The sequence below is a fragment of the Mercenaria mercenaria genome, chromosome 16 (genome assembly GCF_021730395.1).
Source record: "Mercenaria mercenaria strain notata chromosome 16, MADL_Memer_1, whole genome shotgun sequence".
In the NCBI taxonomy this organism is placed as follows: Eukaryota; Metazoa; Mollusca; class Bivalvia; order Venerida; family Veneridae; genus Mercenaria; species Mercenaria mercenaria.
In genome coordinates, this window is record NC_069376.1 from 23,852,579 (window position 1) to 23,871,229 (window position 18,651).

At 35.7% G+C, this 18,651-nt stretch overlaps 1 protein-coding gene and 1 long non-coding RNA gene across 4 annotated transcripts in view; both read right to left on the reverse strand.

Annotated features, from left to right (window-relative positions):
• Positions 1-18,651, reverse strand: part of LOC128549535 (uncharacterized) — a 233,860-nt gene that overhangs the window by 137,150 nt on the left and 78,059 nt on the right. The window lies entirely within an intron of this gene.
• On the reverse strand, positions 327-13,795 carry LOC123540463 (mediator of RNA polymerase II transcription subunit 30-like). Of its 3 annotated transcripts, none has more exons than XM_053526391.1 (4): positions 13,688-13,795; positions 8,648-8,838; positions 3,416-3,538; positions 327-500 (listed from the first exon to the last, which is right to left on the reverse strand). In XM_053526391.1, exons 2-4 carry the CDS (start codon positions 8,828-8,830, stop codon positions 342-344), a joined length of 465 nt encoding a protein of 154 aa, XP_053382366.1. In that variant the 5' UTR covers positions 8,831-8,838; positions 13,688-13,795; the 3' UTR covers positions 327-341. The 3 variants fall into 3 exon arrangements, with proteins under 3 accessions (XP_053382366.1, XP_053382364.1, XP_053382365.1); XM_053526389.1 differs by lacking the exon at positions 13,688-13,795 and adding an exon at positions 13,465-13,661; XM_053526390.1 differs by lacking the exons at positions 327-500; positions 13,688-13,795 and adding exons at positions 845-934; positions 13,465-13,661.

Consider the following 18,651-nt stretch of genomic DNA (forward strand, 5'->3'; position numbering starts at 1 on the left):
TTAAATTTTTCCTCATTATAACTGTATGTTAAATCCTTGACCAAAGAGGCACACTAAAATTTGGATAAAGGGCCTAGACTAGAACAAGCTTAGTAATGGCCATTTGACAATGCAGCCATCCTAATATCTCACATCTATGCTTTATTCTTCTTGGGAAAAATTTAAGATTTTTCATACCTTTTCTTTCTTGTACAACACTAAATACTCCACTGGCATGGCCAAAGCTATGCATCATCTTTGCATATTACCTGGTCAGAACAAAGGTAAATAACACCCACTGAAACATGTATTAAACATGTTTGAGAGAAGTATGTGTTCCTTAACTCATTACATATATGAAGTCATACCTCCTCTGGGTTTTCATTTGGGTCAACTATTGTCTCAGACACTCGATCATATATTGCTCTCAGCCTTCTAAAGATGAAGTTGAGTTGTCTCAAGCTTTCTTCAATTTTCATCCTTCTTTCATGATACTGTGTGTTGTTTGTTCCATTTGGCAACTGAAATGCACATATAGCAACAGGATGCGAAAGTAATATGTGTTGTTTGTTATGTAAGGTGACTGAAATACAGATATAGCAACAGGATACAATGGTACTGTGTGTTGTTTGTTCCATTTGGCAACTGAAATGCACATATAGAAACAGGATACAATGGTACTGTGTGTTGTTTGTTCCATTTGGCAACTGAAATGCACATATAGAAACAGGATACAATGGTACTGTGTGTTGTTTGTTCCATTTGGCAACTGAAATGCACATATAGCAACAGGATACAATGGTACTGTGTGTTGTTTGTTCCATTTGGCAACTGAAATGCACTTATAGCAACAGGATGCGAAAGTAATATGTGTTGTTTGTTATGTAAGGTGACTGAAATACAGATATAGCAACAGGATACAATGGTACTGTGTGTTGTTTGTTCCATTTGGCAACTGAAATGCACATATAGCAACAGGATACAATGGTACTGTGTGTTGTTTGTTCCATTTGGAAACTGAAATGCACATATAGCAACAGGATGCGAAAGTAATATGTGTTGTTTGTTATGTAAGGTGACTGAAATACAGATATAGCAACAGGATGTGTGTTGTTTGTTCTACAAGGTGACTGAAATGTAGATACAGCAACTGGATACAATAGCACTGTGTGCTGTGTGATCAATAAGGCAACTGGACATAATGCTTGTGTGTGTTGTGTGTTCCAGAAGTTAACTGTACATACCAAATATCAAAGCCCTGGGCCCTGTGGTTTTGGACAAGAAGATTTTTAAAGTTTTTCCTCTTGGTTGCCATGGCAACCAGAGTTCTGTACGAAATTCTGTACGGAATTCATTTTATAAAAATATTTTTAAAGAAGACTATCCAAGGAATATCCCTGTGAAGTTTCATCAAAATTGGCCTGGTGGTTTAGGAGAAGATATTGTTTAAAGGAAAGTGTGGACGGACACCGGACAGATGACGGATGGACGACAGACAGAGGGACGTCTGATGGTGAGCCATCACAACAGCTCACCCTGAGCTTTTGGCTCAGGTGAGCAAAAAACAGTTACAACTACAGTAAACCTCGCTTATAAGGAACAGCTTGGGACCTCTAAAAATTGTTCCTTATAGCCGAGGTTCCTTATATCCGTATAGCGAACTAGTTCCTTGTAACCGAGGTTTGTATAACGAACATAATTTGTATAGCGTACACTATTTGACTGACGTTTGAAAATGGCTATGTGTTCACACTCCGGCCGACCATGTATCTTTATGTGAGAAAGTAGAGTATCTCTGTCCATTTTTATATTTATCTTGCACAAGGAAATTCTATACCTAAAATGACCAAACGATACCAGCCAAGGGAATATATATTTCGTATCGCATCCATTTGAAAACAATGTGAACCAATTATTGTTTTATTAACTCGGGAACGGCTATAAAAAACAACACAATCAAGTCCTGTGACTGTCGTTTAATCCAATTATCGCGATTAGCGGCGAATTCAAAACTCCTAAGTACGCCGCGTGTTAAAAAACAAATTCAGAGTGGTTTGTCTCGTGTTGATTAGATTACGTAAACGCACAATACTACCTTAATCAACCATGCATCTACTGGAAAACGTGCATCTCTGATTGGCCAGGAGCACAAAGATACATCGTAAACTTCGCCTTTTGATTGACATGCGCAACTGTTTTCCATTGTGTATTGAGCAAGCACGCGTATGGAAAAAATATGCGACACGGGGAATCGCGTTTGGGATTTTCTAGCGTCCTTTTTTCATAAAGTATGTGTCTAAATACACATAATTAAGCGTGTTGTATTATTTGGTCACGGTGGTTATAATACTTTTTGTGAGTCTCTACAAATGTAGGAATATAAACTAAATAACACAAGTGTGCTATCTACGAGTATATTTTAAAGACTGAAGCATAATACACAATCGTCTAGTATTTGGTAAATGTTAATGATGATATTATATATTTTCTTTTCATCGTATCCGTGAATTAACAAACTACAGATCATGAAATAATTTGTGTTTACGCGCGTGCGACGTTACTCTGACGTCATCAGCGATTCTCCTGTTTATTTATTTCCGGTTTTTAATAATTTTTATTCTTTATGTCTGTTCGCTATAACCGAGGGGTTTTTCATTGAATTTCATACTTTGGGACTGGAAAAAGTGTTCCTTATAACAGAGTGTTCCTTATAACCGAGTTCCCTATAACCGATGATTTTTACATTGAATAAAGAAGGTATTAGATCGGGGAATTGAAAACTGTTCCTTATAACCGAGTGTTCCTTATATCCGAGTTCCTTATAAGTGAGGTTTACTGTATACTTAATTCCTTTTTTGTCTGACAATTTGTGACAACAAAAATCTCTCTATTTCTCCCTAAAATTTTCCCACTTCTCCCTAATCTTAGCTGAGGGAGAGGTGACTTCTCCCATAAATCTAAGACTAGCTTAAACTCTGATACATATAGGGAAAAGTAACCACACCCCCTGGCGGCCATGTTTTTTTTTATGGAACAAAATAATTTGTACAATCTTAGTAAAGGGTCACCCATAACATAAAGTGTGGATGGATGGACAGATGCATGTAGGAGGGTGAGTGTTCACAATAGCTCACCCTCAGCTCACCTTCAGCACTTTGTGCTCAGGTGAAGTAATAAAACAAACATTGCTTGTTTTGCTTTGTACATGACATTCTGCACCTCCCTTTGGGGCATCTCCCTTTTTTGACAAACGAGGGATTAAATTCCCTCCTGTTCTTTGATTTTCTGAAATAAACACTGCAACAGGATACAAACCCACTTTGGTAACAGAAACAGCAGAAAAATTGAATGTTTTGCCGTGTTTTTTGTTTCACGTTTAAATTTAGAGGAAAAGCAAAAACTGGTAATCGGATCAGTATAGTTTGTCAATACAAACCTGCATAGTCTTGAACTGTTTGAAAACATCTAACAGTTTATTCACTAGCTCCTGATTTGTCTCTTGACCAAGTCTACACACTGAAACCAAGTCCCGAGACTTTGTTGGTGACATCATTTGAACCTGTCAGAATACAAAGAATGAAACAATTAGGTTGCCAATACATTCAAAAAGTCTTTTGCCCTCTGGATCTCCTTTCATTGCTTTATATCACTGTCAATTGTAGTTATATTCTTTTCAATATGAAAGTCCTCGCATTTAAATCGGACCTCACATATTTTCACAACCGATTTTCTCTACATTTTGAACATTACAATAATAGTTATGTTGAAAACAATCCTGAAAAAAAGTGCAAACTAAAGTTTAAACACGAAGGTCTGACAATATTCAGCAACTTTGAACAAATCCTGACAAATAAATTCAAACAAGAATGATGTCAACATTGAATAACACATGTCCCCTGAAAACGACATAAAATTCCCAATATGTGCAAGTCCACTTCATGTTGATAATGTACACCAATTTCATTTCAGTTGGAATTGGATGAAAACTGAAGGAGAAGCTGAGTACACAATGTTTTTCTTATAATATTTTTAAGTCCAAAATGGCAATAACTCCAGAATAAATAATTGGACCTCCTACAAAAAATATTCATGTTCGATTCACGTTGTTGATGCATACAAGTTGATGCATACAAAGTTTCATGTAACTGTAAGAGGAGTCAGACAAGAAAATATGACAGACAGATGGAATGACAGAAAAACTGATGGACAGAGAATTTAAACACTAACTGCACATATTTTTGCTGGGTCAAAATTAAGCGAATTTGTAATACTGAGTTTGCTAGTGAGGTTTTATAATCAAGAAATTGTAAACAAAAACAAATTTGTTTGTGAGATTTTATATTCATGAGATTGTAAACAAAAGCGAATTTGGAACATTAAGTTTGTTTGCGAGGTTTTATATTCATAAGATTGGAACATTGAGTTTGTTTGCGAGGTTTTATATTCATGAGATTGGAACATTAAGTTTGTTTGCGAGGTTTTATATTCGTGAGATTGGAACACTGAGTTTGTTTGTGAGGTTTAATATTCACGAGATTGGAACATTGAGTTTGTTTGTGAGGTTTTATATTCACGAGATTGTAAAACAAAAGGGTCATTGACCCTAAAGCACTCACCTGTATAAGGCTTCAAGTGCATTTGTATAATGTAATGGTACAAGTACAGAGTTAGGATTCTTCTATGTTAGCCTATATTATATACATGTCACACAATTTTTAAAATTTCCACTATATACAATAGGGAAAAGTAACCACGCTCTCTGGCTGCCATGTTTTTTGACAAATCAAAATAATCAGAGGGTCACAGAAGGACCATTTGTTTAAGATTATTTTAAAATCAAGGCAGTAGTTTCACAAAAGAGGATTTTTTAAAGTTTCCACCATATACATATAGGGAAAAGTGACCACGCCTCCTAGCAGCCACGTTTTTTGACGAATTGGAATACAAAAATGTAATTTGAATAATCTTGGTACAGGGTCACACGAGGCCCATTTGTGTAAAATTACCGGCATTTTAAAATCGGGCAAGCAGTTTCACACAAGAAGATTTTTCAAGTTTCCACTATGTACATATACAAAAAAGTGACCATGCCCTCTGGCGGCCATGTTTTTTGACAAATCAAAATAATTTGAACAATCTTGGTAGAATTTGTAATATTGAGTTTGCTAGTGAGGTTTTATATTCACGAGATTGTAAACAAAAGTGAATTTGGTACACTGAATTTATTCGTGAGATTTTACATCCACGAGATCGTAAACAAAAGCGAATTTGTTTGTGAGGTTTTAAATTCACGAGATTGTAAATAAAAGAAAATTTGGAAATTGAGTTTGTTTGTGAAGTTTTATATGCATGAGATTGTAAACAAAAGCGTATTTGGAACACTGAGTTTGTTTGTGAGGTTTTACATTCACAACATTGTAAACAAAAGTTATCCTGCTTGTTTTCAGTTTTTTAAATTTAATCAATCTAATATAATATATGTCAGGTGTCTGTAAAAGTCACACATCATTTAGCATTACCTATGGACAGTGTGATGACTATACCAGTAACAAAAACACAGCTTTACATGAAATCTATATGCAGGGACCTAGATGTCAATGTCTGATTTTAATTAAACAAGCTGCAAACACAAAAGTTATTATATCAGTCCTAAATTATAAATTAATGTGGTTTGTTCCATTTGTCTTGAAATTGTTCTATCCTATAAATGTTATACAAACATGGAAACATCCAATTCTTGTAAATTTGGACATTTCAATTTGATATGCTGAGGAAGGTTTGTGAAATGACGAGATTTATTGATTTGCATCATACTTATGGTTGATATTTACATGAGAATTGATGTTCATAAGGTGAGGGACTTCTTAAATATTGCAAAAATTAAAACCCTCACAAAAATTTCTGGTTTTACAGTATGTGCCTCACAGGTCTCAAACACCAAGAGCATAAACAAGAGCTGTCACAGGAGATAGCGCACTCAACTATTTCGATGCTGGATATTGAAACTGGGCACATCTGAGGAAACTACAGCTGTCACTGGAGTGTTTAATGACTCCAATTGTGGATGAAGATATTGCACAACAGCCTGAGTCTATGTCAAAAATATCAATTTAAAGTAATAAGAGAGGTAAAGATAAAATGTATCAAAACACTATATAAGTATATCCTAAGCAAAAAGGGGCATAATTCATTAAATATTGGTGCCAGAGTTATGCAGCTTGTGTCATTTAGTGTGGGTGATGATGTTGAACAACTATTTTAAGTTTGAATCAAATCCATTCAGTAATAACAGAGACAGAGTGAAAGTGCATCAAAACTTTAAACTAAAATTCTAAGTAAAAAGGGGGAATAATTAATGAAAAATTGGTGCCAGCGTTATGCATCTTGCGTCATATGGTGTGGGTGATGATGCTGAACAACTATTTTAAGTTTGAATCAAATCCATTCAGTAATAACAGAGACAGAGTGAAAGTGAATCAAAAATTTAACCTGAAATTCTAAATAAAAAGGGGGAATAATTCATGAAAAATTGGTGCCAGAGTTATGCACCTTGTGTCATATGATGTGGGTGATGATGTTGAACAACTATTTTAAGTTTGAATCAAATCCATTCAGTAATAACAGAGATAGAGTGAAAGTGCATCAAAACTTTAACCTGAAAATCTAAGTGAAAAGGGGGGATAATTCATGAAATATTGGTGCCAGAGTTATGGCCCTTACGTCAGATGATGTGGATGATGATGAGGAATAAGTATTTCAAGTTTGAATCAATTCCAAGTAATTACAGAGATAAGTTGAAAAAAGAGAAAGTGCACCAAAACTTTAACCAAGGTGGGGACGCGGAAAGACGCCGACGCCGGGGCGAGTAGGATAACTCTCCTTATACTACGTATAGTCGAGCTAAAAATACTATTGTGTTTGGGAAATAGTTAAATTGACTTTTACATTTTTTTTTTAAATACATACCTGTACAGAAGAAGATGAAAGACTGGGTCCTGGGTATATTGGATACATACCTGTACAGAAGTAGATGAAGGACTGGGTCCTGGGTATACTGGATACATACCTGTGCAGAAATAGATGAAGGACTGGGTCCTGGGTATACTGGATACATACCTGTACAGAAGTAGATGAAGGACTGGGTCCTGAGTATACCGGATACATACCTGTACAGAAATAGATGAAGGACTAGGTCCTGGGTATACTGGATACATACCTGTACAGAAGTAGATGAAGGACTGGGTCCTGAATTATACCGAAATAGATGAAGGACTGGGTCCTGGGTATACTGGATACATACCTGTACAGAAGTAGATGAAGGACTGGGTCGTGAATTATACCGGATACATACCTGTACAGAAATAGATGAAGGACTGGGTCCTGGGTATACCGGAAACATACCTGTACAGAAATAGATGAAGGACTGGGTCCCGGGTATACCAGATACATACCTGTACAGAAGTAGATGAAGGACTAGGTCCTGGGTATACTGGATACATACCTGTACAGAAATAGATGAAGGACTGGGTCCTGGGTATACTGGATACATACCTGTACAGAAGTAGATGAAGGACTGGGTCCTGGGTATACTGGATACATACCTGTACAGAAGTAGATGAAGGACTGGGGTTGTGAATAAACTGGATACATACCTGCACAGAAGTAGATGAAGGACTGGGTCCTAGGTATACTGGATACATACCTGTACAGAAATAGATGAAGGACTGGGTCCTGGGTATACTATCTATCTTTGTGTATGGCTGGACTATAATAAAAATTCAGATCTACGCACCAAATTGATTAAGCTATAATAGCCTGTCTGTGCGTAATGCAGAGAGCCTGCCTGTGCATCAAAAACTGGTGTGCAGAGAGACCGCCGGTGCCCCGACAAAACCGAAAGTAAGGGGTTTTGAATAATAGCCGGGTTGCGCGTCACAACCAGATAAAAGTTGGTTTAAAAGCAGTGAAAGGAAGGCGTCAAAAATGAAGATAGTGAGAGGGAAGATAAAAGTGTGAAAGTGTTAAGTAAGACGAAAAATACACAAGTTAAAAGGGGTTAAAAACATCTGCTTTGTGAGTTCTGGGGCGGTAAGAGAGGACAGAGGGGTCAAGACATCGTTTGAACCCCTCAAGGTCAGGCTGGAGTACAGTTTGAGAAGGCAGGTGGTTCCACAACACGACAGTATAAGGGAAGAAGGAATATTTGAAATAATTTGCTTCAGTATGGACTTGACGGAAGGAGAGTTCGTGCATATGCCGGGACACATACTGGATATATAGTAACATACCTGTACAGAAGTAGATGAAAGAGGGAAAGAGTTTCTAAAAAAGCTTATTAGCTTTCTACTCGATCCCTAGCTTTTGTAAAAATGAATTGTAATTACATGCTATTAGATTAATAAAATATTGTTTAAACTACCAAGTAGATGAAGGACTGGGTCCTGAATAAACTGGATACAAACCTATACAGAAAAAGATGAAGGACTGGGCCCTGGGTATACTGGATACATAACTGTACAGAAGTAGATGAAGGACTACATTTAGGTCTGGGTACACTGGATATAAACCTGTACAGAAGTATATGAAGGACTGGGTCCTGGGTATACAGGATACATACCTGTACATAATGAAGGACTACATGTAGGTCCTGGGTATAATGGATACATACCTGTACAGAAGTAGATGAAGGACTGGGTCCTGGGTACGACTGTTGATGTTGCATACTTGTCATCTGTGCTGACTGGGGTTGTGAATAAACTGGTTGACCAAAACTGCTTGCCACACCCTGACTTGACAATATCACTCCTGATGTCTGTGTGGACACTGGGAAAGGTTGACCAGATGCTGCCATAACATGTCCTGTAAAATTCATTTATTGTAAGTAATTTCCCCAAATTCCATAGGGGTTTGAAAACTGGTAATTCGAAGATAGCTAGTCCTGGCTGCCATTACTCAACTGACGCTGTTTTTATTTTCTGCTGGCTGCATCTATTAAGTTATGGCGAAACTTCATTTGGTTACCTAACCAGTATTGGCCCGCAACATCTGTGCACTGACTCGTGAGAAACCGACGACGTTACGCAAAGTTAATAGCACATGGTGGTGATTTTTGAAAATCAGCCAAAATGCATATCAGAGTTATGGGACTTGATGTTATCAACTAGTTTTATAACCCGAAGAAACATCTTAAGTTTCAATTCCATATCTGCATTAGTTTTGGAGATAGTAACTTGCATGTAAAACTTCAACCAGAATTTTCTAAGTCCAAAAGGGGGCATAATTTGCTCAAAATACATGTTAGAGTTATAGAACTTGACCCAGTGAGGTTGGTAATTGACCTAGAAAAAGAATAAATAAGTTTCAAAGCTATAATTATGCCTTTTGGTAATAGCTGTATGTACTTGCACGCAAAACTTTAACCAGGATTTTCTAAGTCCAAAAGGGGGCATAATTTGCCCAAAATACATGTTAGAGTTATGGGACTTGATTCTATCAACTAGTTTTATAACCCCGAAGACACATGTGAAGTTTCAATTCAATATCTGCATTAGATTTGGAGATAGTAACTTGCATGTAAACTTTAACCAGGATTTTCTAAGTCCAAAAGGCAGGGTTGGCGACTACCCGCCGAGGGTGGGTAAACCCGCCCGGGAAAACTCGGGTTTTCCCGGGTCGGGCAATACTCCTAAAGATGAATGAAGTGAGCAATACTGGGCAATAAGAAGTTTTTCTCTTTTTTTTTACAAAAACAATCGAGTTTCTATGTTGTAAAATGTGAGTTAATTCTTACATTAAGTTTTACTTACTTTGAAACCATTGGTGAAGTGATAGGTAGCTGACAGAACAGTTTTATTAACAAAATTATCATTTATTTACCCAACAAAATATTTTTAATGTGAAAGTAAACACCCTTCAACATATGTAGTTACAGATATATGAATTTATAAATGACACAGTATTACTTTGTATAGATAATCTACACACTGTCAGTGACCACAATATTGAATGATCTCTCTAGGTTACAACTAGATTTTGCTTAACATATGATAGTCTAACAGTCTAGTTCTTTTTTATCACAAAGCATTCTGTAACTGAACTGGTTTTGTAGTCTTTTCAATCCCAAGCCTGTTTCTGAGTTTTTGTCTGAATAATACCAAAATTTGAAAACACCCTTTCTGTTGACGCAGAAGATGCCAGCATATCTAGAAGGCTTTTGGCTACAGTACCCTACAGAGTGGTCTAAGGCTGATCTAAAACCAACACACTGCAACAAGTCTTATGAGCTTTCAGTATCAATTTTAGTACTAAACACAGTGCCACAATCTTTACATTTTGCAGTCTTTTTAAATCATCCTCAGTAACATTAAAGCAATTCCACACAGGGTCCGCAGGTTTCATGGTAATAGGATAGATATGCATCAACATTGTGATCTAAATTGTAAAGATGATTTTCAAGAGTAAAATGGCCAGATTTAAGTTGTTCACACTTCTAACTTTAATCCCCTATCTTGTTCAATAATTGCTCAATCATCATCATAATAATAGTCTATTCAATAGATTTTTATAGATATTAATTTATTATAGCATAAGGCATGCTGGTGTCACTGCTATCACTATAGTATAGAGTTGTAACTCAACTAACGAGTAAAGTGTTGAAATATGTATTGAAGTATGAACTGAAATATTATATTGCCCAGTAAAACCTGGGTTTTCCCAGTATTACCCACTGGGCTGGGCAATATGCTTAAAACCCGGGTTTTTGCCAACCCTGCCAAAAGGGGGCATAATTTGCCCAAAATACATGTCAGAGTTATGGGACTTGACCCATTAAGGTAGGTATATATTGATCAAGAAAAAGAAAAAATAAGTTTCAAATCTATATGCCTTTTAGTAATAGCTGTATGTACTTGCACGAAAAACTTTAACCAGAATTTTCTAAGTCCAAAATGGGGCATAATTTGGCCAAAATGAAGGTTAGAGTTATGGGACTTGCTGCAATCAACTAGTTTTATAACCCCAAAGACACACGTGAAGTTTCAATTCACTATCTGCATTACTTTTGGAGATAGTGACTTGCCTGTAAAACTTTAACCAGAATTTTCTAAGTCCAAAAGGGGGCATAATTTGCTCAAAATACATGTTAGAGTTATGGAACTTGACCCAGTGAGGTTGGTAACTGAACTAAAAAAATAATAAATAAGTTTCAAAGCTATATGCCTTTAAATGATAGCTGTATGTACTTGCACGCAAAAACTTAACCAAGATGTGACGCCGAACGCCGACGCCAGGGTGAGTAGAATAGTTAGACTATTCTTCGAATAGTAGAGCTAAAAATGCAAATGTAACCACTATCAGACAAGAAGAGCGACAGGTCAGACCCAGCCCATATCCAAGTACGTACTTTGCAAAACTCCAGAGCATATAGTGTCCTCATCAATAACAAAACAGTTTACAAACCTTGGCATTCTGTACCATCTCCAACATGGTTTCAGAGAAAAAAGATCCTGTGTAACACAACTAATTATGCTTGTAAATGACCCTGTCAAATCAGTGTACAACAAACAACAGGTTGATCTGATACTATTAGATTTTAGCGAAGCATTATATAAAGTGAGCCATGAGAAAGTCCTGTTTAAAATGCATAACTACATATTAATCCAGTAAACGTGGAATCCGGTGTGCCTCAAGGAAGTGTTCTCGGGCCAAGTTTATTTTTATTTTACATAAATGACATGCCTGAAGGCTTAACATCCAGACTTAGACTTTTTGCAGATGACACCATTGCATATTGACCATATCGACATTATAGGATAAATCCCTGCTTCCGGTATTTCCGTAAATAGGGTCAGGGGGGCTGGCGAGATTAACTGATATACGGACCGTGCACAATATCAGCGATTATTTTTGCCAGAAGATAAGATTTTAGGAAAGTTCTTACTTTCTAACGATGAAAATAGTATTTTACGACCTCGGCAACAAAATTTTTGCAAAAATAATTTGTTAACCTTGAAAAATGCGAATAATTTCAAACCTTCGGTATCGAGCAAGGGAAGCGGCAGTGTAGAATAAAAGATAAAATTTCAAAAATAAATTAAACTTTGAGGATATTTTTGGCTAAATCTTAATGACAACAATGTATTATGATAATCTGCAATACTTTTTTATTCATTCTCTTTGTTTAAACCTTGAAAAAAAGGATAATATTAAACACTATCGCTATACAGGGTAATGGCCGATAGCCCTCTCATACGGGTGTTTATTGGTGGGTAATACCGTAAAACGGGATTTATCCTATATATATAATGTCGATATTGAGAATATGACGGTAACATCTACGTTGGATGCGGAAACACTACAGTTACTACAGGTCTAGCGTTACAGATATGTTAACACATCTTCAGTGGAAATCCATTGCCAGTTCGAATACTCGTGATTTATTTGGTGTTCCTCGGTTATTATCCATAACGTTTCGAAGGGAAATGCAACAAATCGTATGAATGTTGTTATCTGTAAACCATTTGATCCAAGTTTAAGGTGAATACTGATGAAGTCTTATTTGTTATTTCATTTTCAATAAAATTTTAAATGTAAATGTCCCTTAATCTCTAGAAAAACGGAGTTCCAAAGTTCAAAGTTTATTATTTGATCTCATGGCCCGAAAGGGCATAAGCGAATGGCAGTGGCTATTCGTACGGTCCCGTAGGAATAGCCTCGCAGGCTATTCTTACGGCTCTCCCGAAAGAACAGTGAAAAGCCTGCAGGTTGTTATTCCTACGGCAGTTTTAATTGCAATACATAACTTACTGAAGTCATTCAAGTGATATATTTTCAACCGATTTCGGAAATGACGTGTAAACACACTTGGTCATTGTGTTACAAATAATTTTGTAAGGTTTGAATTGCTGCAAACATGTCAAGCTGATGTGTGACAAACGTCCAATTCCTAACTAATGTTCTGTAAATGTTTCATGTATAACTGAAATAAAATATGTTTAAACTAAGTATAAAAATAAATTAAAGGTCAATTAACATGTTTAGAGTGGTGAGAGATTCGTGCTGTTTTGAAAAATTTGCATGCATACAAACGAAACATAGATGAATAATTCTCTAACTGGTTTAGTTGAAAACGCTTGGTAAATATTTCTAGTGTTTCAATATTAAAAACATGTACACGTATTAACATCTACATCTATACAACCAACGTACACTCTTTTTCTGTCAATTTTCACTTAAATAGGTATTTTACACTAACGACAAATATTACAAAGAGCTGTAGGAATAGCCACAGGCGGGCTTTTCACTATTCTTACGGGAGAGCCATAAGCATAGCCTGTGAGGCTATTCCTACGGGACCGTAGGAATAGCCGCTTCCTAAGCGAATACAAACATAGAACAAATGATATGACAAAACATATCAAGAACAAAACTTTATAAAGATTTTGCAAATAACTATATTCAAGGCTACCCTGGAGTATTCATGTTTACCGAATTCACTACATGATACCCCTGGAAAACCCCAAAAGTCTTGTCTGGAGACTCCGTAACAGTCTTGTCCAGTGGAGTGGAGGTACGGATCAGTACCCCTAGACACTTCCAACCTAAAAATGGCAGTATTATCAATTTGTTGATGTTGGCCACAAAGTGGTAGAAGTAGAAGAACGGAACAATGCACAAGTATCATACTCTTATTATATGTGTAAGACTTTACCTATTTTCTTCTTTTCTTTCTTTTCAGCTTAACAGCTCATAGGGAATATAACAAAATGCATCCAAATTAATTAGACGAATGAAACCTTTACGTCATTGTCATCTAGCAGTGTAACGTAATGATGCAAAATGTGGCGTAATGAGGTATAATCTATAACGAATGCAGGAATTAACTTTTATTAAAATTAAAATTGACTTAAAAATTTCTGTATTTACAAGTAACATGCACTTCTAACCTTACTGAGCATCATTACGTGGTGCTTGTAAGTAAGCATTCTCGTTTAAAACTATGTAGTAGATCGATAGTTGGCTTGTTTTCGCAGGGGATGAGTGATTGGTAATGTCATCATTTTGTAGGGATAATTGCTTCCGTCCATAAACACTGTTTTTTATTTTGCATTACAAACCTTGTGTAAGTTTGTTTTCTTCGATTTCTAATTCATTTTTTCCCCTTAATTTCGTATACTGTACAGTACAATGACAGTATCTTTAAATTAATCAATACTGAAATCATTGCCGGGCAGGGGTATTTAAAATGAAATATTAGATTGTCATAAGATTTAAAGAACTATCCCGTTGTGCTTTGAAATACTGCAGGAGCGCTTCATAAACATCATATTAAAGGGCAAAGTAAATTTAACATAATTACGTTTAAATAATAACATATTTCAATTTGATATATGGTTAGAACTTATATAACTAACTTGTTGAACATTATTGAAAAACAAGAGCTGTCCGTAAGACAGCGTGCTCGACTTTTCTCAGTGCTTGACTCTGAATTAGAGCTTTGCCTGTAAAAACTTTATAAAACTTAAACCAAAAAATTCAAATCAGAGTTATGGGGATTGTTTCTCCTGGTGTAGACTTTGATAGTAAATAAATATTTTAAGTTTCAAGTCAATAGTACCAGAGATATTTGACTTTATCAAAAACTTTAACCAAAAATTCTAAGTCAAAAAGTGGCATAACTCCATCAAAATTCAAATTAGAGATATGGGGATTGTTTCTCCTGGTGTAGACTTTGAAAGTAAATAACTATTTTAAGTTTCAGGTCAATAGCTTTGATAGTATCAGACATATTTGACTTTATCAAAAACTTTAACCAAAAATTCTAAGTCAAAACGGGGCATAACTCCATCAAAATTCAATTCAGAGTTATGGGGATTGTTTCTCCTGGTGTAGTCTTTGATAGTACAAACTATTTTAAGTTTCAAGTCAATAGCTTTGATAGTAACAGAAATATTTTGACTTTATAAAAAACTTTAACCAACGGCGACGCCGACACCGGGGCGAGTGCAATAGCTCTACTTTTTCTTCGAAAAGTCGAGCTAGTAAGAAATTAAGTACGCCGTACGGTTTCTAAATATAAAACATACTCGGGTAATCGGCTTTGGGAATGAACTCGCGATGAAAAAGTAGGAAATAGAGCGCATTACAGCTTGGTCAATGAGGAATTATTGATTGCAAATGCATTTTTTATCTGGTATTATTTTGTTTACATTTCAAAACGCAGTAATAATGTGCAATACTTATACACTTGAATGCTATAAAGATAACGTGTTGAGCACACATAGAATGATATGTCTCATAAATTAATACAAAACAGTGTTTTATATGCAATATAACATGTCCCTGTGCCAACATTTTATCTCTTGCATTATATACATTATTGTGCTTCTACTAGACTTAAGGTTCCTACTACGTCATGTTAAACTGAGTGCTGTCTATAAATGAATTGCACTTTGCTACGGGCAAAAACACATGACCGCAGAAAGTAAACTACTTTAAAGCTACATCACGTTTCAATCGGTTCTGTCAACACGAGTCTGTATTATAACCACAGCAGGACAAAGAAAAATACATGTAATCCTTTGCACATCTACCACTGTCTTTGTCAAAATGAGAAGCTTTGACTAATGCGCCTTATGTTTGATAATAAGGCATTCATATTGAACAGACAATGAACTATTCTTAAGTCATAGTCATCTTTCATTTGGACAAATTTAGCTTTAAAAAGTTGGAGACTGATATTATCCATCAATAGTAACATAATGTGTTTAAAATATATTTGGGATTCTGATCGAAATAATTTTATAAGTACAAATAATTTATTAGATATATTAAAAGATACTAGTAGGCGGAACCGGATTGCCGAATGGCAAATCAAATCAAGTATTCCAAAAATATAGCTTTAAAAAGACAGGAATATAATTCGGAGAAATGCCCTGTTCACTTAGAAGACAGTGTATTAAAGAACTGTCGAAAACTGTAATAAAGCCTGAAAACATCAAACTGAAACAAATATCTCCAATCTGGATTTAAAAGTCAGGCAAACTTAAAGTTGAGCTTAAGTGGGAGAATGCACTTAGCATATCTTCACCATGGAGAAAAATATGGGCCAAAATTCAAAACTCGTTTCCATAATGTAAAGCAATACAGATTCAATTGAAATTTGTTCATAATGTTGTTTTCACTGAACACAAGGTTTGTCTTATGAATCTGTCTGACGGGAAGTGTTCTATAGGAAACCTTGGTCCACTTATTTTACTAAATAAACCTGCTGTACCTTTTGGCCATTTTGAATATTCTCACACCAACAGATTGATTAACACTGAAAATGGGCTATTTTGAAAGGCCGCAATAATTGTAAACATAATAATACACGACAGCCAATGTACTACTTTTTCAGAAGTGCGTTTAACGTTATAAAAGATCAAATTGGCTATAAATGTAAAAACAAGGATAAAACTGTCGCAGACTTTCTTAAACATTTCTGATGTGTATCACTTATACGTTTTGCTAATGAAGGGCTGCAACTCAAAAAGTTTCAATACAGATACAGTTATGTTTTCGTTCAGATTTCAGCTTTCGGACAAGTCAATGATATTACAGCGAATTATTTGTTTCGTATTGATCACATCGATCTATTTTCCTAAAGTTAGGAACGATATAAGATAAATATCTTTTTTTTTTTTTAAATAATTGCTATATTATTGCTCAAATGCTTAATGTATTTATTCAGTATAGCTTGTGTGCAGAAGTACGGAAGTATACTTATTCAATTCTACAACTTTAAACGATATTTTATTGTAAGAAATCATGATAATAGTTTATGTTAATTATTATTCTACACGTTTCATTGTAAGGCTGGTAGGAGGATGCCCCTCGACACCTGTCGCGCCAAAGAAGAGGAAAATAAATGGGGTTACCCCTACACTGGGGGCCTGAAAAAATGTTGACAAATCTCTTTTCATCGTAGTTCATTACTTACTATATCTAAATGCTTATCATATTTGTACATGCATATAATCTTGTTTTGTCGGAAAACAAATAAGGGAAATGAATTTAATACTAATACATGAGTTTCTTTATTCCTATTTTTTCCAAACTCTCAAAATTTCCATCGTTTTAAATTATAATTTTCTATCTTTTCTTTTGTTGCCATATCTTTTTATCCTTTTTTGGTGTAATTTCCGTCTGTGCACATGTCAACACCATGTCAAGGGGATCAAGCGATGGTCTAGTGGTCTACTGCTCAACTCGGGGGTCGTGGACCATTCGCACACTTATGCGATCAGGGATATTCTCATGGATAATATTTTATTATGTGGCATACAGGATTACATTAGAAATGATCAGGGCCATTCTCGTGGGTACTTGTTACAGAAGTATTGCATTACATGGGCGGCCAACAGTTAAACATATGAAACGCGACTGTGAGTTAAGAAAACTGTCATTAATAAATTTGGTAGTACGCCAGTAGCACATTTTCCCATGTGTTTAGATATTTTAATAGTATCTCCGTCCTGACGTAAGACATGTCTCAACTTATCGCCTTTAATTATGATAAATTTATTCAGCTGACGTCAGAAGTACCCTAGTGTGACAGTTAACTATACCATTTATCTATAAATGTGTTAATTATCCTGATACGATAGCTAGCTGGAAGAAACGGTATACCTAGACCAAATAAGACAAAGCTACAATTCATCCGTAGGCCTATGTTTTGATATTCTTGTCGGTGTGGTGTTAATATTACTTTTAAATATCTATTTTCACTAAAGCTCGATTTCAATATATATTTCTCTTGTTTTTATTTTGTCTGATAGCCAACCAAAGGCCATAAAATGTACTTAGCTTATTGTAGTTCCCTTGTTTATCTGCAAGTCAAATACCATGGTAAAACGCTTCATTGGTATTTTGGCATTGGCATTTACAGTGTAATGTGTGAGTTTAAAGACACACCACAATCTAATGACGTACTCCCCACTCACCCCCTCTCCCCAAAGTGAACTTAATCTTTTTCTGTTTAATCTTTATAATGTTGGCGAAGTGGGGAGGACTTTTTATAATGTCGGCATACTTTGAATGTTATGTATATTACGTTGCAATGAAAGTATACCATAATAAAATATTATAAAACAAACAAACTAATCTGTCGGAACGTCTAACCGTGTTTATTCTGTTTATTAGGGAGCCAACGTCCAACACCGCACGAATCTACAATGGGGATGCTGCTGTATAACAAAATGCGCAATCGGAAATGAAAAATTGTTATTTTTGATGTGGCTATGTTCTACTAAGATGGAGCATATAGACATTGGCGGTTGTTCTATATTAAACAATGTTACGGTGATAGTGAGATACTGACATTGGCGGTTGTTCTATGTTAAACAACGTTACGGTGAAAGTGAGATACTGACATTGGCGGTTGTTCTATGTTAAACAACGTTACGGTGATAGTGAGATACTGACATTGGCGGTTGTTCTATGTTAAACAACGTTACGGTGATAGTGAGATACTGACATTGGCGGTTGTTCTATGTTAAACAACGTTACGGTGATAGTGAGATACTGACATTAGCGGTTGTTCTATGTTAAACAACGTTACAGTGATAGTGAGATACTGACATTGGCGGTTGTTCTATGTTAAACAACGTTACGGTGATAGTGAGATACTGACAT

Bases quoted from the DNA above. Each gene is read 5' to 3' on its own strand.
- LOC123540463 (XM_053526389.1), bottom strand. From the start codon at position 13,660: ATGATACTTGTGCATTGTTCCGTTCTTCTACTTCTACCACTTTGTGGC. The intron at 8,839-13,464 runs GTAAACATGAAT...TGAATTTTACAG, and splicing joins GGTATCATGTAGTGAATTCG to GACATGTTATGGCAGCATCT. The intron at 3,539-8,647 runs GTATGTATCCAT...GTATTCTGACAG, and splicing joins CTTCATCTACTTCTGTACAG to GTTCAAATGATGTCACCAAC.